Below are 26,711 nucleotides of genomic sequence, written 5' to 3'. Positions count from 1 at the left end.
GGAATATCTACATGTTTTAAAATGCATGTTAGTACAAATTATGCACAGTTTTCGCAAGCGTATGACGTCAAAGTTTTTAGCTATTGGCATGATTTAAAAATGACAACGCGCGCCTGATAATTGTTATTTGTGACGTCGCGTCATTTTATTAATGTACGAACAAATAAACACCACACATTCCATGACATTACAGCTTGGACCACCACACGGAAAGGTCAACTAATTCGCCAAGTGTTGTGCGAAGCACGATTTTTCATTTGTCTGTTCGATTCGCTATATATGAGATATCCCTTATTGTCGGGTTTTCCGTGTGTGTGCGTGTGTGCGTGTGTGCGTGTGTGCGTGTGTGCGTGTGTGCGTGTGTGCGTGTGTGCGTGTGTGCGTGTGTGTGTGTGTGTCTGCAACGCGAGGCTCCACAGCACAAACCAGCGAACCGATTTCGATGAAACTTTGCCAACAGGTGCCATATGGTCTGGGAAGGTGCGCGTTTGAATTTCGTTGCCGAGCAACCACCCGTTGCTGTGCAGCGGCCGAAAAACCGCATACAGTATTTTCAATACTTGTTCTTCAGTTTTTGAATGCAGAGAAACGAGACTTCGGAATTAAACGCTTCGAGATATTTATAAAATTTTACTCGAGCCGATTTTTGATTGAGGTTTTCTTTTTCAAATGGTAGTCCTTCAAAAATCGGGTGTCTATTTACTGTCATTTAAGGTGTGTATACAGTGTTTGTAAGGAACTACACCGTCGTTCCACCTTCGATCTCTCCTCGATCCAAACGTTATTGACCAAAGTGAAAAGAATCCAAAATAAAAGGAATCACCGGCATTTCTATCTTTGTGGATTTCTAATAATATAATGTTTATTTATTGACCGAAAACGATTCCACGACCCACACACCACCTTCGATTATTTATTTATTTTCCGAAAACGATTCCACGACCCACACACCACCTTCAATTATTTCTTTATTTACCGAAAACAATTCCACGATCTGCACACCACCTCCAATTATTTATTTACTGAAAACGATTCCACGACGCACACACCACCTCCAATTATTTATTTATTTACCGAAAACGATTCCACGACCCACACACCACCTCCAATTATTTATTTACCGAAAACGATTCCACGACCCACACACCACCTTCAATTATTTATTTATCAAAAACGATTCCACGACCCACACACCACCTCCAATTATTTATTTATCGAAAACGATTCCACGACCCACACACCACCTCCAATTATTTATTATTTAAAGTGGGAGTGGCGTAGGAAAGTGGGCGTGGCTTATGAAAAAATATTGTGTGGCTCAGGAGGTGTGGTCAAACAAGAGCATTGAGAGAAGTTTATCGGGTTTTCCGTGTGTGTGTGTGTGTGTGTGTGTGTGTGTGTGTGTGTGTGTGTGTGTGTGTGTGTGTGTGTGTGTGTGTGTGTGTGTGTGTGTGTGTGTGTGTGTGTGTGTGTGTGTGTGTGTGCGTGCGTGCGTGCGCAACGCGAGGCTCCACAGCACAAAGCAGCAAACCGATTATTTTTCAAATGGTAGTCCTTCAAAAATAGGGTGTCTATTTACCGTCATTTTTTATGAGGAGTGCCAGTTGGCAAAATACGCAATAGGAAAAATCTTGCCAGGTGGAGGAACAATTGTATGTGAACCAATACGTCTTGGCAATGAATCTTCGTCGGTGGATCGGTCAGAATGAAAAGCATCGTATACAGCGCTTCGATCCAAGCGAATCCCTCGTCGCATACCGGCTTGTTTATTTGTCTGTCTGTCTGTCTGTTAGCAACTTTACGGCAAAACGGCTTTAGCAAACACTATCAATTTTAATCCACAGGTGGGCAATGAACCTTGGACGACCCCATTAACTTTTGCGTCCAAATTGGATCAAAGGTCAAGGTCAAGGTCACGAAAAGATCAAAATCGTTCTTCGCTCATAACTTCGTCAAAAATGATACGATTTACTTCAAACTAAGCTTATAGTGAACCTTATTCTATTTGTCACTTATAATCCTACCCATTCCTATCGTGAAAAATGCATATTTGTGAAGATCGGTAGGGTCCGAAGTTTTGGGGGTCATGGCCATCGGTCAAAATTACAAATTTTCCATTAAAACTAAAACATGGTTACGAGAATACAACTTTACGGGAAAACGGCTGGCTCAAACACTGTCAAATTGTATCCACAGGTGGGTAATGAACATTGGACGACCCCATTCACTTTTGGGTCCAATTAGGTCAAAGGTCAAGGTCAGGACACGAAAAGGTCAAAATCGTTTTTCGCTCATAACTTCGTCAAAAATGGTTTCATTGACTTCAAACGAAGACTAAAATATTCCTTATAATCAACATTCAGGTTAAGGATGTATCAAATTTAAATTTCATCCCCAAAATAACTTTATGCCTTAAATGGGCGGGATTTGTTGTGCCTGGCACCACTTGTTATTATTATTATTATTTATTTATTTCATTTAAATACCTCCTTTATTCAATACATCTATGTATGTATGTATATATATATATATATATATATATATATATATATATATATATATATATATATATATATATATATACATATATATTATTCTTGATCTTCGCGCCCGCCGGCGTGCGGCGGCCACGTAACTCGAATCGCGGCACGTCGCCCACGGACGGACAATCCAGTCGTGACCCTCTCGGACTAACGCCGGGAACCAGTCACGGGTGGACCTTTCCGGTCTCACCGCGATCGAGCCAATCAGCCCCGCGTGGGATAGGGTTGCTCGCCAAATTCGAACTACCTCAGTGCCCACGCGGAGGTAGACCGGGCGATCGCACCTCGCCGCAGGTCGACTTCGGACACGGGCCACTAGCGACCCGTTCCGTACTATCCAGAATAACCGGCGGTGTTATCGTCGACCTCGACGGTTCGATTAGGGCGTATTCAGCCCACTACCAACCCTTTACGTGAAGCAAGATGGGGATTCAATGGAGGAAAAACGAAGCGGCGGGAGAACAGTTCAACAATAAAGCACATTTATTCGCGGAAGAAAACAGCACAAATACAATTCCACCAAATGCACACAAAAAAGAAAACACAATTCCATTTACACAAAAAGCAAACATAAAAGTGAAAACACAGTGCAGAGCTAATACCGACTACCGAGCACACGGCAACACTTATACAATTCTACTTCACAGGCAGGCGCCGACAACACATACCCAAAACCAAGGAAAGAAATACCCTCAAGAATGAGGCAGGCCTGAGGCCGAGACCGGGTCGGGCCTACCCGTCTGGTGATGAGACGCGGAGCGCGATGGCCCCGCAACCCGCGGGCCTCGTGGACGGTCTCTGGCAGGGGGGTGGGAACGGGGCCCCCTTGGTCGCACTATCTCAGCGCGGGGGGAAACAGGAGGGGGTTGCTGATGCTCGGGGTATAGAGGATCTTTATTATCCCTGGTGTGCGTCTCCACCTCGGCCAGGTCGCGCTGCCGGCCTCCCTCGGGCGTGCAGCTCCTGGCACCGACGCGAGCACCCCCTCGTCCGACTCTCTTCAGCTTCTCCAGCCACTGCAGGCTTCGGGCTCCAGTCTTCCACACTCGTCCCCTCCGTTCCGACTCCTTCTCGTTCTCGACTCCTTCTCGTTCTCGTTTGCGACTCTCCTTTGCGACTCTCCTTTGCGACTCTCTTCTGACTGACGAACACCGTCCTTTTATCCCCCCGTAACTTCGCCTTTGACCCCCTCCCTTTGACCTTTCACCTCGCTCCCCATTGGCCCGAGAAAAAGTGGGCGTGAAGGCTTTTTGATCCACAAATTTGCATATATAGATCGTTCTGGAGGCGGGGCCAAATCGCCCCTCGCTCACCGATTGGACGGCAAAAAGTGGGCGTGTGTCGTTTTTGATCCGTTTTTGAAGCACAAAATCCGTGATTTTGTACACGCTGTTCGACGCGCGTTCTGCATGAGTCCAACACCGGTACCCACAGCGGGGCAAGAACGGTGGCGATGCTACGGTTGTGAGGTGTGCGTGAAGGTCGTGGCGGTTGTGGTGAAGCGGTGGTTGTGGTCGGTGGTTGATGTTGTGGTTGTGATCATGGCGGTTGGTCCAAAATAAAGATAGTGAAAGAAAAACGGCTATCCTGAAGAGTCGCAGCTCGCATAAATGACATGTATTCCCACTAGACAACGGGTTTGGGCCTAACTACACATATACTTGCCGAGATACCTCACCTAAGGGACCTGAATGGTGGTTTGCGAATCTGGTAACCACAACACTACCCCCTTCCCTTTTTACAGACTCGTCCAGTCGTCAAATTCGTGTGCCATCATGTGTCGTTTTCCCTAGTACACACTTTACCTACGGATCCCTGAGTGCGACATTCATGGTATTCGTGTCCCCAAAATAAATAACCTGAGGGCTGCGTAACTACCTAAACAAACTCACTCACACGGACGACTTAAATAAAATTGCCGGCGCTAAGACATACATGCCGGGGGCGCACTCATATGTACAGTACATCTTACCTTAACTTACAAATCTTACACTAAACCATGGCCCAGGATCATTGAACTCTGCAAAAGAAAGCAGTTAGCAGGGAGCCAGGCTGCCCACATGCAGTCTCTGACTCAATACAATGCAGGTGACAGGGAACGTGGCTGGCTGCTCACACGCAGTCCAAGGCCTTCCCTTTTGAACTGAACTCAGTGAACCACAACGGTGCTTGGGCTGCACAACGCAGTCTCCGTGCCAGCTCAAGTGGCACACGCAATGAACACAACGAATGGATGGATGAATGGATGGACGCAAAACACGGTGCACGGGCTGCCACTGCAGGCCCGTGTTGTAGCTGCCAACAGGGCAGTTCTCGCAGCTTGCAAACTGTTGCCTTGATCCTGGCGCACATGGAAATGAACAGGGGGGGCAAAGCAAAATTGAACGGGGCTGGTGAACCTGGGCAGTGGGCATGGCATGGCAAAGGTGAGCAGGCAAACACAGCCCGCAGAAGAAGGCCGCTGCAGGCAAACACAGCCGGCAGACGAACTGGCCGGAACAGGCCTCGAAGAAAAACAGCCAGCAGATGAACTGGCCGGCACAGGCCTTGCAGCACACAGCTGCCGATGAAGTTGGCCAGCCTTTGTCGTTCAATGGAGGTTGGTGGAGGGAGTGCGGTGGTGCTGGCCACTTGGGAGGCGGGCTCGGACCTACCTACCTGTCTCCCTCCCAACCTATCGCCTTTGCCTGTCACTGTACATACCCACTCCCTTAATTTGTCCAAACCCCAATTTAGCCCCAACTTATTTTTTTGTTGTTTTTATTTTTACTTCCCCACTATAAATCGTCCCCTAACCCCCTTTATCGTCCTTGTTCGGCTAACCTATCCTGTCACCTAGCCTACTCCCAACCCCTACGTTCCCTTCCCGGAGGGGAATAAGGGAGAGCTAGCGTCCTGTGTCGAGGCCCAACTCAAGCCTCAGAATGGCCTCCCCAGAGTTCGGCGATCTAACCCAAAGTGGGTCCAGCGGCCCACAACGACAGCGAGGGGATGGATGGTGCGGAGGGGTACATCTCCTAATCTACCCTAACCATTTAACTGTTAAACTACCCCGGGGCTTTCAACAAGCGCCTCTCGCTTAAACTATTGGTTCTATAAACCCAGATTCCCGTCGCCTGTGTTGGTGTCCTTACAATTTCGGGCCTCGCCCCCCAATTTTCTCTCCGTGCCCTCACACGGTCTCTGGCTGGGACACGTGGCTCCCTTTGGCAGGCACGACCCTCTGCCGATTCTCCCGCTATGGCACCCCGGGCACTACACTGCCTCCGAGCCTACCAGCTCCCTAACACCGAAGTGCCCCCATGGCACCTCACAGAAACGCACACGTGGCAGGCCGGCCTCCGGGCCCCTTTCCGAGGTCACCCGTGCCCACAACACTGCCCACGCGGCTAATGGCGCCCGGGCCCCCACACCAAGCAGGCGCACCCGTGCCCACTACTCTATCCGGCCCCCATGGGCCCATGGCCTACGCGGCCGACTAGCCTGGTGCCCGGGGTACCCACTCAGCGATACTCACCTTCGCAGCCACGCTCCCAAGCCCGTCAACAGGGCTCCTGCACCCCTCAAATGGGTTCGAGCCTACATTCCCACCAACAGCAAAACGACCTCCATTTTCAATTTGACTAACCCAGCTAACTCACTTTATACTGACCCCGGGGTCCCTTAGTAGTCACTCCTCCCCCAATCACTCATCACACCATCCATGACCCATTCACTCCACTCACACAGACCCGCTGGCCTCACTCACTCATCATGTACTCACCTCCCAACTCTTCAACACACACACACACCACTGAACTCTGCCATCCTCCTAACTACATCCCCTAACTAACTCGTGCTCCCACGTCATCCCTTAAACTATAGCACGTTCCTTTTAACACTACGTAGCTAAGCTACGTCCCCACTACACATTCACAAGTCTGTCACTGTCTCCTAACTCATTTTATTTCCCAACCTAAATCTGGCTACCATCCCTCTAACTAATCCATTCCACGGACTCCATGAGGACTTACCCCTGCCCCATGGAGTCGGTCTAACTAAGCTAACCCTTCCCCCTAACTAGTTTCCATCCTGTGCCCCTGGTTAAGGGGGTCCTCCACCCCCTTACCCAGGAATCCTGTGCACCCGAAAGTGAGGCTTGTCTCTCCCTTTTTTTTTTTTTTTATACGCAGCACCCGCGCGGCAACTCGCGCATTTCGCACCTGCCCGTGACGTCATGCAGCTGCACGTGTACCTCGTCCCTCCTTGGACGGTACCATCCGGCAGAGATACCCCTCCTGCCGGATTCCAACCCCACGTGCAGCCATGACGTCACCGTGCACATAAAAAAAAAACAAGCCCCACGTCTCGAGGGGTTCCCCACGCGAACACATGTGCTTTGCCCGTTGGAGCTTAACACACACGATCGCGTGGAGAACCCGTCCGGTCCAAATCCATTTACCTGCCTAAACTTTGTCCGTCCGCGGGATCGGCAAATCCACCGCGTGCGTTTCCGGACCGGGACTTCACTCTCGCAAGCGAGCACGTGGTGGTCTCGTGCGTTGCACAGCACGAACCGCGTGCTCACTGCTGGGTGAACCCGGCACGGTCCTCGAAACAGCTACAGCCGCTACCCGGCTTTCGTTTCTCCCATGTCGCCGTCTCCGTCTCCATTCAACCCACGCACACCTGCGTGTTCAGCCTTACACAGTCCACTCCATCACATTCACACCGGGAGACGCGGCTGCGTGCTCCCACATGCTAACCGACATCTCCCTCACATACCGCTCTCTCACACACACGGTCTCCCTTGCATTCGGCCGTTCACTCACGTTTGCCATTTTCCTCACACAAACCATACCACTTACACACGCGGGGGCACTCGCCCGCGGTGCCTCACTCATACACCGTGCCTCACTCACACACGCGGGGGAACTCACCCGCGGTGCCTCATCCACACTCCGTGCCTCATCCACACACGCGGGGGCACTCACCCGCGGTGCCTCACTCATACACGCGGGGGCACTCAACCGCGGTGCCTCATCCACACTGGCCGTTTCACTCACACACACGGCCTCTCTCACACACGGTGCCCCATCCACACCCGGCGTGCTGGGAAGCACGCACTCTGGCACCATCGCCACCACACCACTCACACACGGGGTCGCTTCCACACACGGGAACGCACTCACGCCTTGCACCACACACACAGGGACAACCACACTGGGGATTCGTGTCCCCACAAGGGTCTCCGGGGCCTCTACACCCCCCAAGCTCTCCGTGCACCCGTCCACAGCACTCGTCCCCTCAACCTCGCAAAGCACGACCGAACTCACCTGGTCGTGACTCGCCTCAAGGGGGCATACTCCCTCCCCTCGTTCCTGGAGGAGGCCATCCCGCTGCTCGCACCGGGTCCCTACACGCTCCGCGAGCTCACCTCCATTATCCTCCACTACCTCCGTGTGTGTGTGCGCGTCACTTACCCCGTCTTCCTCGTGTAGTCTTTCCTCTATTTTTTCTATCTCCCGTGTCTCTGCCAACTCTTCACCCTTTACCTCCCTTGTCTCAACTATTATTTCCGTTGTCGTCACCTCGTGCCTCGTCTCACACGTTTTGGTCTCCCCATTTAATTTTTCCCTTTCGGTCATCGTCACGACCCTCGCCCAACACGTTCCACGAATTATTTTTTCACCCGCCTCCACCGCGGGCCTGTCAGCCGTTGCACCCCCACCCAGCTCGTTCGTTCCGACACGTGGAGTCGCCATTCCGAGTTCCCTGCTAACGGCCTTCATGCCCGCCTGCAGGCATCGGCCCATGTTCTGCGTCTCACCCCGTAGTTCTTTCATTTCTTTTTTTATTTGCTGTGTATTCGCATCCATCGTCGTTTTCACTTCATTTGTATTTGTATCCATCTTTTCGTTCATGCCTTTCATTTCGTTTTTCATATTCGCTTCCAGCTTTGTTTTTACTTCGGCCATTTGCTTGTTCATGTTCGCAATCATCTTCGCTGTCGTTTCCGCATACATTTTTGCCAGCATGGTGTATAGCTGGGTCATGTCGGGTGCGCTTGGGTGAGCCGTTTCGGCAGGGGTCGCGCGAGGGTTTTGGTGGAGAGGGGGGGGGTGTCATACACCGCGGCCGCTGCCGCACCCACCTCAGGTTCTGGGTTCAGTTGGGCGAGTCCGTGTTCCTGCACAATCAACATTTCCTGCTCGGGGATTCCATCCTGGACCATGGATTCTACATTACTACACATATACATTTCTAATACCCCCGGCTCCCGCTCGCCTCGAGACGCCATCTTGCTTCTCGTGAAGGGTTAATTTGCTCGCTCGTAATTTGGAGGGAATCGGGGGTCGCTTCTCTCACCCCTGGACCGATTCCCGTGAATTTAGCCGGAGACAGGACAGCCCGTTTTCCTGTTCTCCGATACCAGTGCCGCGGGGCGGCGATGAATTTGTATCGCACGACCTGACACCAGTGTTGCGGTTTCGCGCCCCGCCGGCGTGCGGCGGCCACGTAACTCGAATCGCGGCACGCGTCGCTACCGGACGGACAATCCAGTCGTGACCCTCTCGGACTAACGCCGGGAACCAGTCACGGGTGGACCTTTCGGTCTCACCGCGATCGGAGCCAATCAGCCCCGCGTGGGAATAGGGTTGCTCGCCAGGGTCGAACTACCTAAGTACCCACGCGGAGGTAGACCGGGCGTCGCACCTCGCCGCAGGTCGACCCGGACACGGGCCATTAAGCGACCCGTTCCGTACTATCAGAATAACCGGCGGTGTTATCGTCGACCTCGACGGTTCGATTGGTATCGGGCGTATTCAGCCCACTACCAACCCTTTCGTGAAGCAAGATGGGGATTCAATGGAGGAAAAGACGAAGCGAGCGGGAGAACAGTTCAACAATAAAGCACATTTATTCGCACGACGGAAAGCACACAAATACAATTCCACCAAATGCACACAAAAAAAGAAAACACAATTCCATTTACACAAAAAGCAAACATAAAAGTGAAAACACAGTGCAGAGCTAATACCGACTACCGAGCACACGACAACACTATGCAATTCTACTTCACAGGCCGAGCGCCGACAACACATACCCAAAACCAAGGAAAAGAAATACCCTCAAGAATGAGGCAGGCCTGAGGCCGAGACCGGGTCGGGCCTACCCGTCTGGTGATGAGACGCGGAGCGGCGATGGCCCCGCAACCCGCGGGCCTCGTGGACGGTCTCTGGCAGGGGGTGGGAACGGGGCCCCCTTGGTCGCACTATCTCAGCGCGGGGGGAAACAGGAGGGGGTTGCTGATGCTCGGGGTATAGAGGATCTTTATTATCCCTGGTGTGCGTCTCCACCTCGGCCAGGTCGCGCTGCCGGCCTCCCTCGGGCGTGCAGCTCCTGGCACCGACGCGAGCACCCCCTCGTCCGACTCTCTTCAGCTTCTCCAGCCACTGCAGGCTTCGGGCTCCAGTCTTCCACACTCGTCCCCTCCGTTCCGACTCCTTCTCGTTCTCGTTTGCGACTCTCCTTTGCGACTCTCTTCTGACTGACGAACACCGTCCTTTTATCCCCCCGTAACTTCGCCTTTGACCCCCTCCCTTTGACCTTTCACCTCGCTCCCCATTGGCCCGAGAAAAAGTGGGCGTGAAGGCTTTTTGATCCACAAATTTGCATATATCGATCGTTCTGGAGGCGGGGCCAAATCGCCCCTCGCTCACCGATTGGACGGCAAAAAGTGGGCGTGTGTCGTTTTTGATCCGTTTTGAAGCACAAAATCCGTGATTTTGTACACGCTGTTCGACGCGCGTTCTGCATGAGTCCAACACCGGTACCCACAGCGGGGCAAGAACGGTGGCGATGCTACGGTTGTGAGGTGTGCGTGAAGGTCGTGGCGGTTGTGGTGAAGCGGTGGTTGTGGTCGGTGGTTGATGTTGTGGTTGTGATCATGGCGGTTGGTCCAAAATAAAGATAGTGAAAGAAAAACGGCTATCCTGAAGAGTCGCAGCTCGCATAAATGACATGTATTCCCACTAGACAACGGGTTTGGGCCTAACTACACATATACTTGCCGAGATACCTCACCTAAGGGACCTGAATGGTGGTTTGCGAATCTGGTAACCACAACAATATATATATATATATATATATATATATATATACATATATACATATATACATATACATATATACATACACACACACACAAGGTTATGTGAAGCTCTCGTACACCTGTTGAGCAAATAGTCCAGCGAGACTCTTCGGGAACCTCTTTGCCTTTTGAAAATTTTGACTGCTTCTGGAACGACTTGATTGGACATGTGATTCAAAGCGGTATACCACGTGATGTTATTTTTACCAATGTTCAAGAAATTTCAGCAATCTCAATTAATCAACCCAAACATTTCAATTGAACTCCAAAATATATCAATCTCTTTTCGAATACTGTATATAGCCGTAGCTATAGCGACGAAACTTTTTGTCCATTCCAAAGAAGGTTGTATACCAAACTTCTGGATTGGTTGCTTACTTTTTCATACAATATCTAGGTTGATGGAAGAGTGAGGAGATGGAGAGTAAAAAGGGCAACGGATCAACGGTGGAGCAGTGAGACAGCAGGTGGACGGAACAAGCAAGGGAAGGAAAGATTAGTGGAGGAAACCTGCATGGAGGATTGGGTTAGGTAAGGTGAATGGGGTATAAAATATTCTGCGTCATGAAAGGGGATTACACGAGAAGATGGTGCATCGCTTGGTTGAATCCCTGGAGGGAAGAGTGCAATTGAAGTCTCAGAAAGTGGTTTCACAAACGGAAGGAAAGAAACGAAAAAGTGGAGGTGTGTGTGCTAAAGGCCCTGTCACACCTTGACGATTTAGCCAGCGAATGCCGACGTATGAAAAATTTGTCTAAAACACTGGCACACGTCGAATACGTTATGGGTAAGTTTTGTATACGTTAAGAGCACGCTGGCATACGTCGTAGTACGCCGAGCTCGTCGACAAATTTTAAGCATGCTCAAAATTTTTCGATGTATGGCAGCGTACGACTCACACGTTCCGCATACGCTGGCCATAAGTTGGAGGCAAGTTATGCGATCGTTGACACACGTTACTTGTAAGTTACTCATCAGTCGAAACACGTCGAGGTAATGTTTAGCGGACCCGAAACGTATTTCTAACCTATGAGTAACGTGCTTTGAACCTATGTGTAACCTATCTCCAACGCATATTGACGTATGTAGACGTATTTGACGTCTTCCGGACGACCACAGAACTTACTGAACGTGTTTCTAACTTACAGCTACCGTATAATGGCGTATTGGCAGCGTTTAGGGGAATTGGTATATGAAAATGGGGTTCACACAGGAGGAACCCATCAGTGTTCCAGACTCCATGGTTATTTATTTTTTTTTTTTTTTTTCGACACGATGATGATGTTGACACTTCGATTTCTAGTGCGGTTATGATTTAAATCGTTGAGCGGCAGTCTATTAATTATATTATATTATAACCGCACTAGAAATCGAAGTGTCAACATCACCGTCATGCCGAAGAAAAAAAAAAAATAATAACCATGGAGTCTGGAACACTGACGGGTTCCTCCTGTGTGAACCCCATTTTTATATACCAATTCCCCTAAACGCTGCCAATACGCCATTATACGGTAGCTGTAAGTTATAAACGCGTTCAGTAAGTTCTGTGGTCGTCCGGAAGACGTCAAATACGTCCACATACGTCAATATGCATTGGAGATACGTTACTCTTCGGTTCAAAGCACGTTACTCATAGGTTAAAATAAGTTTCGGGTACGCTAAACATTACCTCGACGTGTTTCGACTTATGAGTAACTTACAAGTAACGTGTGTCGACGTGTGTCAACGATCTCGTAACGTGCCTACAACTTATGGCCAGCGTATGTGGAACGTGCGAGTCATACGCTGGCATACGTTGAAAAATTTTGAGTATGCTTAAAATTTGTCGATGAGCTCGGCGTACTACGACGTATGCCAGCGTGCTTCAGCGTGCTCTTAACGTATACAAAACTTACCCATAACGTATTCGACGTGTGCCAGCGTTTTAGACAAATTTTTCATACGTCGGCATACGCTGGCTAAATCGTCAAGGTGTGACGGCCTTTAAATCGTTGAGCGGCAGCCTATCGATAGATTACGCCACGTGATCGTCGGCGATACGCTGCTGCGCTATGCATAAGTTAGACTATCGTTGGGCATAGGTTGTGAACGCCGACAACATGCTAAGCATTCGTTGGTATAAGTTATCTCTAAGTTATCGAAACGTTCTGTGTACATTACTAATACGTTATGCATACGTCCAACTCGTTATGAATACGCCCAAAACTGAAAAAAACATCAATAATTCAGCATACGCCTGCGTTTTACATACATTTTGATACGTTGCCATACACTGGCTAAAACATCAAGGTGTGACAGGGCCCGAAGCTTGGATTTTGAGAGTTTAACCAGGAAGGGGTTACGGGAAGAACTTTTGTTCCTTACAAGTCTTGCTTAGACTTTCACACGAACACATGACCAACATTTTCTCAGTAATACTTTGTCCTTTTGCTCAATAATTGTACGGATAGCTGCGAAGCTTAAATTGGCTGCAATCTTTCCAAGATCTTTGTCTTTAATTACCTCCGGCACCGAAGGTGGAACCAGGTTGTGTTTTCACCATTGCTTGTCTGTTTGTCTGCGAGTCGGATATTTCAGCAAAAAAAAGTTATGGACGGATTTGGGCAAAACTGTGTGGACAGTTTGGGTGTGTGACAAGGATGAATTGATTCGATTTTGGTGAAGATCCACATCAAGATACTCGAATTTTTTAAACTATTATAGCGATTCTTCACCATTGAGAGATATGACCAAAAACAATATCTAGCATGATATCTCAAAAGGTTGTGGACAGATTCGGACTAATTTGATGGACATGTTGGGTGTGTGACAAGGGGGAAATGATTAGATTTTTGTTAAGGTCCACATCCAGATCAGGCCTATCTGTGGGACCCAGAGTGTAAACTGTTCGGCCAGGTAGAGTTATGTACTCTCCTGAGTGCCGTTATAATTTCATTTAAAAAACACCTTAACACGAGAAATGCGCGCGCGCGCACGCACGCACGCACGCACGCACACACACACACACACACACACACACACACACACACACACACACACACACACACACACACACACACACACACACACACACACACACACACACACACATACACACACACACACACACACACACACACACACACACACACACACACATACACACACACCTCATCTTCAATTATTATCCTTCCCTTCTTACTGCCCATGCCACACTGAATCCTGTGGTGAGGCAGTTGCCCTGAAACAACTTACCTTCTCTTCCTGCAAAGCAAACCCAACCAAAGACAATCTCAGTGCATTCGAAAAAGCCCATAACAAGTGTGTGCCACCCTCAGAGAACCTGAAAACATGTCCAACCTCAAGATTGAACTTTCAAACTTGTCTCCCTCCTCTAAAACATGGTGGTACCTTGTCAAGTCTGTCTCTGGTGTATGCACCCTTCACATCCCTTCCCTCTCTTCAAATAGCACCGTAGTCGACTCCGCTCACGAGAAGGCTGAATGCATCAATTCGGTGTTTGCTTCCAAGTGTCCTCAATCCCTTGCTCTCTGGACCCACCCCACCCAGTCATCCCCAACTGATCTGTACTCTGTGCCTTACACACCTGAGAAGGTGGAGAAGTTTCTGGATACCCTCGATTCTGATTATGCAACTGGACCAGACAGCATTAGCTGAAGTCCTAAAAGAAAAACCTGCTCTGCTGCTCTGGCGGCACATCTTCTCTCTGCCCTTTTCAACCTGTCATTTGCCCGAGGTCATCTCCATCTGCTTGGAAATCTGCTAACATCACAGCAAAAAAGTGCAAAAACCGATTACCTGAACCCTTCCTTTTCTCCAATGGACTCATCCCAGATCACCGATTTGGTTTCAGACCAGGTCACTCTACTGTGCACATGCTGCTTCTACTCACCCTGGAGGCCCTCAATATCAGACATGAGATTAGGGCCGTCTCTCTGGACGTATCTCGTGCTTTCGATAAGTCTGGCATCCTACCTTAGTCTCCAAATTCTCTGCCTATGACATCCAAGGCTAACTCCACACATGGCTGACTGACTTCCTCTGCTATCATAGCCAATGTGCGGCTCTCAACGGAATCTTTTCATGTGGTCCACCATCAATCCCCTTCTGACAAAACTCGCAAAACCTAGAACCACTGCTCACCTCCACTCATTCATTCCTCTTTTTCCCACCTGTGAAACCAACTTCCAAATTCTCTTCAATCTCATTCTTCCCTCCAGGTATTCAAGACAGCGATATAGCGCACACCCCTGCTCTCGAGGGGGGGGGGAGGGGGCGAGTGCGCACACCCTTTCTCTTGAGGAGGTCAATCACTTGACCATAGGTGATGCTCTACCCTCTCACAGATTCCGCGCACATAGGTATCCTTGTCCACCCAAAGCGCAAGTACAGTTTTCCACCTCAACTCCCTGAACAGCTCAGCTCTGCAATTAAGACTGGCCTTGTGACTCTGGTCAATGCTATCCAGTGTACCTTGAAAGACAAAATTCTTCTTCACCCTGCGGTGAGTTCCATGACATCCACCAGCAACATCAAGGATAGTGGTCTTGAAGGCACTGCACAACTCTTCAGGATTCCCCAAAGTACCCAGACCACCCCCCCCCCCGCCAAATCCCCACTCAGCCTGTTCACAAACTCCTCAGCCACCCTCTTGCCAACATCCAGCCAAGGCTGGGATGGTCCCATTCTCCCAGAGTTTAGCTGCAACTTCAGAGTTTCTACCACAATCCTGTGGTCGGTGTTGAGGAACTGAGCACTCCGGTAGACCCTGCAGTTATGGATCCTCCAGCGTTCATCAACGAGCACATGGTCAATCTCCTTTGCCACACCACCAGCATTGGAATACCAAGTCCAGCGATGAGCTTGTGGGCACTGAAACTATGAACCAGCCACCCTAAGTCCATAGACTTCCTGCAAAGTCAAGGAACTTTGTGCTATTCTGGTTCACATTTCCAGTCTGAAGGGGTCCAACACTTGTCTCATAACCATCCCCCACCATTTTTGTCAGTGATTCTTCACCATTGAGAGATGGGGCCAAAATCCATATTCAGTGAAGCATGATATCTCCAAAAGTTATGGATGGATTATGACAAAACTTTGTGGATGAGTTAGATGACAAGAACAAGCCAATTAGATTTTGGTTCAGGTCAGCAGATCTGGCCCATCAATAGGATACAAAACATAAACTGTTCAGCCTGATGGAGGTATGTGATCTACTGAGTGCTGTTCTAGTATTCTTTTGTGTTCTGATATTCTCATAATAAAGGTTTGTTGATTTGATGACAAAGGCACAATTGGTTAAAAAAAAAAAAAAAAAATGCCTTGGAGTGACACACTGAAGCTCAACGGTAAATAAATAAGAAACACGGAAGCCATTAATAATACGGGGGCATCTTGTGCTCGATGCTCTATCATTATGTATTATATTATCCTTTTTGTTATCGGTTACCCAATCCTAAGCGGTGAACATTTTGGGTGAGCTCAATTTGATGCGAGTCAAAAAGATCCAGCTCAATTTCCAAGTGGAGGGAATGCGACAGAGGAGGATGTGCGAGGTGAGAGTGGATGAGTGAGGTCAGAGGGGAGGAGGGAGGTGAGGGGAGGGCCAGGATGGTGAGAGTGGAGGACCACTGAGAGGCGAGTGGAGGGGAAAGGTCAGAGGGGTGAGGTGAGAAGGAAGGGCCATTGAGGTGAGAGTGGAGAGAGGAGTGAGGAGTGGAGAGAGGAGTGAGGAGTGGAGAGTGGAGTGAGGAGTGGAGAGGAGTGAGGAGAGGAGAGAGAGGAGAGAGGAGTGAGGGAGTGAGGAGTGGGGAGAGGAGTGAGGAGTGGAGAGAGGGAGTGGAGAGAGGTGGAGAGAGTGGAGAGAGGAGTGGAGACAGGAGTGGAGAGAGCAGTGGAGAGGAGTGGAGAGAGGGTGGGTGGAGAGAGGAGTGGAGTGGAGTGGAGAGAGGAGTGGAGTGGAGAGAGGAGTGGAGTGGAGAGAGGAGTGGAGTGGAGAGAGGAGTGGAGTGGAGAGAGGAGTGGAGAGGAGAGAGGGTGGGTGGAGAGAGGGGTGGGTGGAGAGAGGAGTGGAGTGGAGAGAGGAGTGGAGTGGAGAGAGGAGTGGAGTGGAGAGAGGAGCGGAGAGAGGAGTGGAGAGAGGAGTGGAGTGGAGAGAGGAGTGGAGAGAGGTGGGTGGGTGGAGAGAGGAGTGGAGAGAGGAGTGGAGAGAGGAGTGGAGAGAGGAGTGGAGAGAGGAGTGGAGAGAGGAGTGGAGAGAGGAGTGGAGTGGAGTGGAGAGAGGAGTGGAGTGGAGTGGAGAGAGGGTGGAGAGGAGGAGAGGGTGGAGAGAGGAGTGGAGAGAGGAGTGGAGAGAGGAGTGGAGAGAGGAGTGGAGTGGAGAGAGGAGTGGAGTGAAGAGAGGAGTGGAGTGAAGAGAGGAGTGGAGTGAAGAGAGGAGTGGAGAGAGGAGTGGAGTGGAGTGGAGAGAGGAGTGGAGAGAGGGAGTGGGTGGAGAGAGAGTGGAGAGAGGGTGGGTGGAGAGAGGAGTGGAGAGAGGAGTGGAGTGGAGTGGAGAGAGGAGTGGAGTGGAGTGGAGAGAGGAGTGGAGTGGAGTGGAGAGAGGAGTGGAGTGGAGTGGAGAGAGGAGTGGAGTGGAGTGGAGAGAGGAGTGGAGTGGAGTGGAGTGGAGTGAGGAGTGGAGAGAGGAGTGGAGAGAGGGAGTGGAGAGAGGAGTGGAGTGGAGAGAGGGAGGTGGAGAGAGGAGTGGAGAGAGGAGTGGGTGGAGAGGTGAGGTGGGTGGGTGGAGAGAGGAGTGGGTGGGTGGAGAGAGGTGGGTGGAGTGGAGAGAGGTGGAGTGGGTGGAGAGAGGTGGAGTGGGTGGGTGGAGAGAGAGGTGAGTGGGTGGAGTGGAGAGAGGAGTGGAGTGGAGAGAGGGAGTGGAGTGGAGAGAGGAGTGGGTGGAGAGAGGTGGGTGGGTGGAGAGAGGGAGTGGGTGGAGTGGAGAGAGGGAGTGGAGGAGAGAGGGAGTGGGGAGAGAGGAGTGGAGAGAGGAGTGGAGTGGGTGGAGAGGGAGTGGGTGGAGAGAGGGTGGGGGAGAGAGGAGTGGAGAGAGGGTGGGTGGAGAGAGAGGAGTGGAGAGAGGGTGGGTGGAGAGAGGTGGAGTGGAGAGAGGGTGGGTGGAGAGAGGAGTGGAGAGAGGGTGGGTGGAGAGAGGAGTGGAGAGAGGGTGGGGGAGAGAGAGGAGTGGAGAGAGGGTGGGGAGAGAGGAGTGGAGAGAGGGTGGGGGAGAGAGGAGTGGAGAGAGGGTGGGGGAGAGAGAGGGAGTGGAGAGAGGGTGGGGGGAGAGAGGAGTGGAGAGAGGGTGGGGGAGAGAGGAGTGGAGAGAGGGTGGGGGAGAGAGAGGGAGTGGAGAGAGGGTGGGGGAGAGAGAGGTGGAGAGAGGGTGGGGGAGAGAGAGGAGTGGAGAGAGGGTGGGGGAGAGAGGAGTGGAGAGAGGGTGGGGGAGAGAGAGGTGGAGAGAGGGTGGGGGGAGGGAGGAGTGGAGAGAGGGTGGGGGAGGGAGGAGTGGAGAGAGAGGGTGGGGGAGAGAGGAGTGGAGAGAGATTGGGGGAGAGAGGAGTGGAGAGAGGGTGGGGGAGAGAGGAGTGGAGAGAGGGTGGGGGAGAGAGAGGAGTGGAGAGAGGGGTGGGGGAGAGAGAGTGGAGAGAGGGTGGGGGAGAGAGGAGTGGAGAGAGGGTGGGGGAGAGAGAGGTGGAGAGAGGGTGGGGGAGAGAGAGGAGTGGAGAGAGGGGTGGGGGAGAGAGAGAGGAGTGGAGAGAGGGTGGGGGAGAGAGAGAGGTGGAGAGAGGGGTGGGGGAGAGAGAGGAGTGGAGAGAGGGTGGGGGAGAGGTGGAGAGAGGGTGGAGAGAGGAGTGGAGAGAGGGTGGGGGAGAGAGAGGAGTGGAGAGAGAGGAGTGGAGAGAGGATTGGGGAGGGAGGAGTGGAGAGAGGATTGGGGAGGGAGAGGAGTGGAGAGAGGATTGGGGAGGGAGGAGGAGTGGAGAGAGGATTGGGGAGGGAGGAGTGGAGAGAGGGATTGGGGAGGGAGGAGTGGAGAGAGGATTGGGGAGGGAGGAGTGGAGAGAGAGGATTGGGGAGGGAGGAGTGGAGAGAGGATTGGGGAGGGAGGAGTGGAGAGAGGATTGGGGAGGGAGGAGTGGAGAGAGGATTGGGGAGGGAGGAGTGGAGAGAGGAGTGGGGAGGGAGGAGTGGAGAGAGAGGATTGGGGAGGGAGGAGTGGAGAGAGGATTGGGGAGGGAGGAGTGGAGAGAGGATTGGGGAGGGAGGAGTGGGGAGAGGAGTGGGGAGGGAGGAGTGGAGAGAGGACTGGGGAGGGAGGAGTGGAGAGAGGATGGGGGAGGGAGGAGTGGAGAGAGGATTGGGGAGGGAGGAGTGGAGAGAGGATTGGGGAGGGAGGAGTGGAGAGAGGGTTGGAGAGGGAGGAGTGGAGGGAGGAGTGGAGAGAGGGTTGGGGAGGGAGGTGTGGAGAGAGGGTTGGGGAGGGAGGTGTGGAGAGAGGGTTGGGGAGGGAGGTGTGGAGAGAGGGTTGGGGAGGGAGGTGTGGAGAGAGGGTTGGAGAGAGAGGAGTGGAGAGAGATGGGGGAGGGAGGGGTGGAGAGGGTGGGGGAGGGAGGGGTGGAGAGAGGATGGTTGAGGGAAAAGAGTGGAAGGGCCAGGGGAGAGGGGAGAGAGAGAGGAGGGGAGAGAGGAGGGTCGGAGAATGTATTTAGTCATGTGTAGTTTGTAATCATTTTCTTATTCAAACTTTAAGGTTATCAAAAAAGACGTCAGAGAAGAAGCCCTGAACAATTTTGATCATTTTCCCTGCCGAGAAATAAACAGTTCGCAGTGAGGGGGGGGCCTCCATGTAATTGGCTTCCCCTCCCCCGAGTAACCAGATTCCCGGAACTCATCTCGAAGGGGAGAAAAAATAAAAATTAAAAATAAAAACTTGCCGTCACGCTTAACGTGCTGCGGCGAAGCTAATAAGAGCTATTTATGGTTAGGATGAATTTGCCCTTTCACATTTTGTCCCAATTTGAAATTGTTTTCTTCATATTCTCATAATAAAAGTTTGTTGAAAATTTGATGACAAACCTCAAATAGTTAAAAAAATAAATGTTACGGCCTGGACAGACAGACAAGCAGATTACAAAGGCTCATCTCATGCTGCAGAGGGGGGAGGGGAAAGGAAAGGGGGTGCTAATGAACGAGGATCTGTGTCGGACGTTGCTCTCACTCCCTGCAACAAATGTATTCCTGCTGAACCAAATGAGTCTTCCCAGTCACACCCTTGAGACCCTCCCTCATTACCAGAGTGAAGTCAAACACGATCATTGTGCATTTCTCACTAATAACTCAATAATTCCTTAACCCTGTCACGAGTAGACAAGTTACCTCTCCTGATGATGAAGTTTGAGAAACGTGCAAACACTTCCAAGAAGTTAGCTTACAGGGAGGAGCTTCCTCCCATGAGTCATGAACAACGCGATGACACATTTTCGCAGAACGAGAGCGCCATCTCCCATGCATTCAAGTCTCACACCAAGTCATGTAGTCATCACCCCACGCACGCGAAGCGAAAAGCGGGATTAAGCAAGAGGTTCATGTACGTCCGTCCATCTGATCAGTTTATGATCGAGGAACAACTTATTTAAATTGAATGTTATATTTTGAACATGAATAGGAAGACAAGTTTCTCGTTTTACTGTATGTTGGCTTGAATTTGTCTCGATAAGGATGCGCAGAGAGGAATGAGATAATATTTTTTTTTTATCTCTGTATATCTGCTGCGCAGTTAAACGAAATTGAAAATCAATACAAACAGAAAAATTACTTGTTTTAAGGATGTTATAAAGGACACAAACAACAGGCATCAACAACTCATGTAATGGTTAGATTGGGTGGTGTAACAGACACTGGGTAAAACGGCAGTAAAACACAGAATTAATTTATGTATATGCCTTTAAACCTCTTTAAATCTTTATTTGAACTGAATTATATGCAATACTTGAACCCTGGATAACACCAATCGCCTTCATAATACTTCCAAGAACCTTGCCATACATCGATATGTAGGATTTGAGGGCGTGGCATGTGAGGAGGACAGTATCATGGTGAGGAATACTCTGCCAATTGACGCTGCGTTCTGTGGTCATCAATAAAGCATCAATCATCTAAACTGCGACCCAGCGTCATCTTATTATAGTGTAAAGGTCATATGGGTGATATATAAGACTGCTTCAGGAGTGCTAAAACTTTTGGATTTTTTTTTTTAAAACGATCTTTAATATCATTATTTTAGTAAAATGGAAGAATACGCTTGAACACTTAGTGAGGCTCCATCTATAATATTGTGTGCAGTTTTGTACACCTCAACTCAGCAGGAACATGGCTGGCATAGAGAGGGTTCAGCACAGGGCCACTCGATTGATTCCGGGCCTAGCTAGACTCAGCTATGAGGAGCGGCTGAAGGAGACGGGGCTTTATTCATTGGAAAGGAGGTGATTATGATGATGAATAGAGATGTTTAAGATAATGAAAGGTATTGATAAAATAAGTGCAGATGAATTATTAAGCACAATAGACAGTGATAGGACAAGGGCCATAGCCTGAGGGTAAAGAATAGGAGAGTTAAGATGGTAGTAAGGCAGGTAGGGGTCTTTCACTCAGTAGTTAATGCATGGAGTGGTCACCTTGGAAAGGTAGTGGCAGCAGAAACAGCAGATAACTTTAAATTGGAATTAGATAGGTACCTGGAAGTTATGGAAATGGAGGGGTTTGGGGATGTTGGTGGGACTTTGAGGTAGCTTGAGTATGGATGGGTGATTGTGTGCATCTATGCAGAGTGTTAACTCTGAGGAGGGAGGAGTGGAGGACAGTATCATGGTGAGGAGTGGTGTGGGAGGGAGGAGTGGAGAGAGGGTGGGGGTATCAGTCTGATCTCATCAAGGAGTGGTGTGTGATTGATGTTGTGTGTTTCTCATTTCCCACTCTTTGCAGGCACGATGGGCCGAATGGCCTCTTCCTGTGTCGACTTTCCTTATGAAACACTGTGTGGGGTATCGTGTTCTATGAACTCTCCAATTTTAATAATAGCAGCCAGCTTTTCAACACATTGCTCGACAGAAGTTTATTTTCTAGTGAAAAACTACCAAATGAGGAGGGAACAGCCCATAGGTATTTGAACCCTTTGATGTGATGATAACATTTACTTTATACCCAACCTCTCTCTGATCATCTCGTTTAATAAAGAAACGCGTTCTCATCTCATTATCATTTCGGCTAAGCGTATGTAAGTGGTTACCACTCTGTTTCAAAAATGTCAAAGAATGAAGTTTGTTCCATTGCCTTCTCACTACATTTTCCTGAAAGTGTAAGTCTAATTGAGTTCAGAACAAAAAACCATATAGCTTAATTACGTATATATATATATATATATATATATATATATATATATATATATATATATATATATATATATATATATATATATATATACACAGAAATATGATACTTTAAAGAAGGGGTACCTAGTCTGATGGTTTTACGAGTTTTCAATGAAATTACCTAATTTTTCTTTTTTCGGCAAAATAAATGAAGGTCATAGTATGTAACTTATTCTAGCAACTAATATAACAAGCCAGTAGGCAACGAGGGATTCGCAGGGATCGAAGCGCTGGATACGATGCTTTTCATTCTGACCGATCCACCGACGAAGATTCATTGCCAAGACGTATTGGTTCACATACAATTGTTCCTCTGCCTGGTAAGATTTTTCCTATTGCATATTTTGCCAACTGGCACTCCTCATAAAAAATGGACACCCTATTTTTGAAGGACTACCATTTGAAAAATAATCAGTTTGCTGGTTTGTGCTGTGGAGCCTCACGTTGCAGACACACACACACACACACACACACACACACACACACACACACACACACACACACACACACACACACACACACACACACACACACACACACACACACACACACACGCACCGATAAACTTCTCTCAATGCTCTTGTTTGACCACACCTACTGGGCCACACAATATTTTTCATAAGCCACGCCCACTTTAAATAATTGGAGGTGGTGTATGGGTCATGGAATAGTTTTCGGTAAATAAATGAATAATTAAAGGTGGTGTGTGGGTCGTGGAATCGTTTACGATAAATAAATAAGGTGGTGTGTGGGTGGGGAATCGTTTTCGGGAAATAAATAAATAAGGTGGTGTGTGGGTGGGGAATCGTTTTCGGTACATAAATAAATAAATAATTAAAGGTGGTGTGTGGGTCGTGGAATCGTTTACGGTAAATAAATAAATAAATAAATAAGGTGGTGTGTGGGTCGTGGAATTGTTTACGGTAAATAAATAAATAATTGGAGGTGGTGTGTGTGTCATGGTGTGTGGGTTGTGGAATCGTTTTCGGTAAATAAATAAATAATTGGAGGTGGTGTGGGTGGGGAATCGTTAACGGTAAATAAATAATTGGAGGTGGTGTGTCGGGAGGAGAATCCGGAATGGTAAATAAACAAATAATTGGAGGTGGTGAGTGGGTGGTAGAATCATTTTCGGTAAATAAATAAATTATCGGTTTGCTGGTTTGTGCTGTGGAGCCTCGCGTTGCGCGCGCGCGCGCGCGCACACGCACGCACGCACGCACGCACGCACGCACGCACGCACGCACGCACGCACGCACACACACACACCGATAAACTTCTCTCAATGCTCTTGTTTGACCACACCTACTGGGCCACACAATATTTTTCATAAGCCACGCCCACTTTAAATAATTGGAGGTGGTGTGTGGGTCATGGAATAGTTTTCGGTAAATAAATGAATAATTAAAGGTGGTGTGTGGGTCGTGGAATCGTTTACGATAAATAAATAAGGTGGTGTGTGGGTGGGGAATTGTTTTCGGGAAATAAATAAATAAGGTGGTGTGTGGGTGGGGAATCGTTTTCGGTACATAAATAAATAAATAATTAAAGGTGGTGTGTGGGTCGTGGAATCGTTTACGGTAAATAAATAAATAAATAAGGTGGTGTGTGGGTCGTGGAATTGTTTACGGTAAATAAATAAATAATTGGAGGTGGTGTGTGGGTCATGGTGTGTGGGTCGTGGAATCGTTTTCGGTAAATAAATAAATAATTGGAGGTGGTGTGGGTGGGGAATCGTTAACGGTAAATAAATAATTGGAGGTGGTGTGTCGGGAGGAGAATCCGGAATGGTAAATAAACAAATAATTGGAGGTGGTGAGTGGGTGGTGGAATCATTTTCGGTAAATAAATAAATTATCGGTTTGCTGGTTTGTGCTGTGGAGCCTCGCGTTGCGCACGCACGCACGCACGCACGCACGCACGCACGCACGCACGCACGCACACACACACACACACACACACAAAACCTGATAAACTTCTCTCAACGCTCTTGTTTGACCACACCTCCGAAGCCACACAATATTTTTCATAAGCAACGACCACTTTCCTACGCCACTCCCACTTTTCATCAACCACGTCCACTTTCCCTAAGCTCCGCCCACTTTCCTAAGCCCCTCATAAAAAATGATGGTGAATCGACACCCGATTTTTGAAGGACTACCATTTGAAAAATAAAACCTCAATCAAAAATCAACTTGAGTAAAATTTTCTCGATATCTCGAAGTGTTTAATTCCAGTCTCGCTTCTCTACATTCAAAACTGAAGGACAAGTATTGAAAATACTGTACGCGGATTTTCGGCTGCTGCATAGCAACAGGTGGTTGCTAGGCAACGAAATTCAAACGCGCACATTCCCAACAAATACTGCACACGTTGGCAAAGTTTCATCGAAATCGGTTTGCTGGTTTGTGCTGTGGAGCCTCGCGTTGCAGACACAGACAGACAGACAGAAAACCCGACAATAAGGGATATCTAGCATATATAGCGAATCCAATAATCAAAATACCAATTTCTGGGATTATTAAGAAATAATACATACCTATTTTTTTATTACTGCTCTATTCAGTGACTGTCAGATACTGAGAAGCACTAAAAGAGAGATTTATCGAACAAATTATTGGACGTAAATTTTCAATTCAATCAATTCTGGGAGTAACAAAAAGCTCTCTAAATTCTCCAAAACTGTTTTAACTGCCTTCTAAATTAATAAAAAAATTTAAATACCTGGAAAAAAAAATTTTTAATTAATTTTTTTTATGAAATTCAAAAAAGTGAGACGTGCAGTCGGACAAAAATGCAAAATTACTCTAAACCAAAGCCATGCATGTTTTCAATATTTTTTATACTATTATATTGTTACGGTTATGGAAATTCACAGGACACCATAAAGGATATCCCCAAGATCAGTTGTATCGCTAAGTGTGTTCAGATAGATTTCCCCACAGTTGTTTAATGGGGTTTATCCATGTGGACAGGGCTGTGATCTTTGAGTTAGCCGTTTTTCTTTACTATCGTTATTTTGGACCAACCACAACGCCACACACCAACCACCTTCTCCAACATGCCACAATGCCAACCACCTTCTCCACACCACCCACCAGCCACCACGTTAACCACCAACCACCCTCTCCACACCGCCTTCATAACAACGACATCTCCCCACCATCTCCTAAACCGCATCTCCCCCATCCGAATAACATCGCTTCACCTTCAACTCCGCAAACGCCGCCATCTTTGCGCCAGCCATGGCGAGTTCCCAGCAAACAGCGTCGCTGCAAACAGACGCGGGGGTTTCTTTGTTGGCACCAGCGACGGTGATCTCGCGCACGTCCGCTCTCCGAGCAAGTTTAGGCGATCTCGCGCACGTCCGCTCTGTGGAAGCTTCGCCTCGGAATTCGGATCACAGGAGAAAAAGGGGCGGGGCCTGTGGGGGTCAAAGGTCGGAGGGCGGAGGTTAGATCTCGTCTCTTGAGCCCTAGAAAAGGCCGTGCAGAGCGCCAGTTCAGTCAGTCGAGTCGTCGGTCGGTGGAGTCAGTCGGTGAAGTCTGGAGTCTGGAGAGCACAGCCGGGGGCGAAGTCCAGGAGAGCGGAGGACACGCGAGCCAAGAGCGTGGCCAAACCTGCTGTGCTGCGCAGACCTGCGCGTTCGTGTGGAGAGAGCCGGAGAGAGCTCGCCAGCCAGCGCCAAACGGTGTGAGGTGATCGGGCTTCGGGACAGTCCGAGCATCGCTGAGGAACGGACAGGTTTTTACAAAGAGCATCAACTTTGAAAGAGCATCAAGACCCATTCGTTCCTCTCAACGCGTCGCCGGCTGAGGTCCGAATCACCCGGCCGCTTGGCAAAGCCTGGGCTCAACCGCGGCTACGCTAGCTGACGTGGGGACGGGGCGTCGCAGATCGCCCCATCGAGGCACGAGGGTGGACGTAACCTGCAACGGTCTCGCGGAACTCCTTCGGTCCGCCAAGCTCCACGTTATAAAGGCCTACGGGCCCAGTCTGACCCCCTTGTCTTTGAGGGGGGTCTTTCCTTGTTTATTTGTGTGAACGTTGTGGCGCCATGTCCACAAGTAGAACTGTTTAAGTGCTTGTGAACAATAAATAATAGACGGTTGTAGTGCTTTGTCTTGCTCGCGTCTTGTCCCTTCCCGCCAATTTCATTGCTTTTCTGTATACATGCATGTTGGTGTTTTGCATACCTGACTGCATACGTGTGTGAATAAATGTGCGTGTTTAAATGTTAACCCGTTTGTTGTGTCCTGTTTCCCCATTGAACTGCTATCTTGCCTTTGTAATAATAGTGGGCTTTTTAATAGCCGATAAAAGAATTGGGTCCAGCGAGGTCTCGCGATAACCGCTCGGTTATCCCAGAACGGAACGAACCGCTTAAGCCGTTCGTGTCCAAGCAGACCTCGCTGAGGTACGGTCTTTCGGTAGTCTGCTTGTACGAATACTTAGGTATATCGATAATTCGGCGATTGACCCTGTCGCGCGCGGGTGGAATGTTGACTAGGCCGTGGTGTGCGCTTGGAGCACACCCGTGACTGGTTTTCGGCGTTGTTCCGGAAA

The 26,711-nt window shown here is 49.3% G+C and overlaps 1 protein-coding gene across 6 annotated transcripts in view; it reads right to left on the bottom strand.

Annotated features, from left to right (window-relative positions):
* LOC147021440 (uncharacterized) overlaps positions 1–26,711 on the bottom strand; it is a 70,971-nt gene that overhangs the window by 41,323 nt on the left and 2,937 nt on the right. Inside the window, exon 1 of one of the 6 annotated variants that reach the window (XM_085891368.1) lies at positions 25,354–25,908. The exons of the other annotated variants lie outside the window; for them this stretch is intronic. Coding sequence (XP_085747494.1) covers positions 25,354–25,392 — 39 coding nt within the window. The 5' untranslated portion in view covers positions 25,393–25,908. Of the gene's footprint in view, positions 1–25,353; positions 25,909–26,711 lie in introns of those variants that run through there. 6 annotated transcript variants of the gene reach the window in all.

The sequence above is a fragment of the Eptatretus burgeri genome, chromosome 8 (assembly GCF_056783735.1).
Source record: "Eptatretus burgeri isolate ZD-2024b chromosome 8, Ebu_testis_v1, whole genome shotgun sequence".
Taxonomy (NCBI): Eukaryota; Metazoa; Chordata; class Myxini; order Myxiniformes; family Myxinidae; genus Eptatretus; species Eptatretus burgeri.
This window is presented reverse-complemented; position numbering and strand designations above follow the sequence as displayed.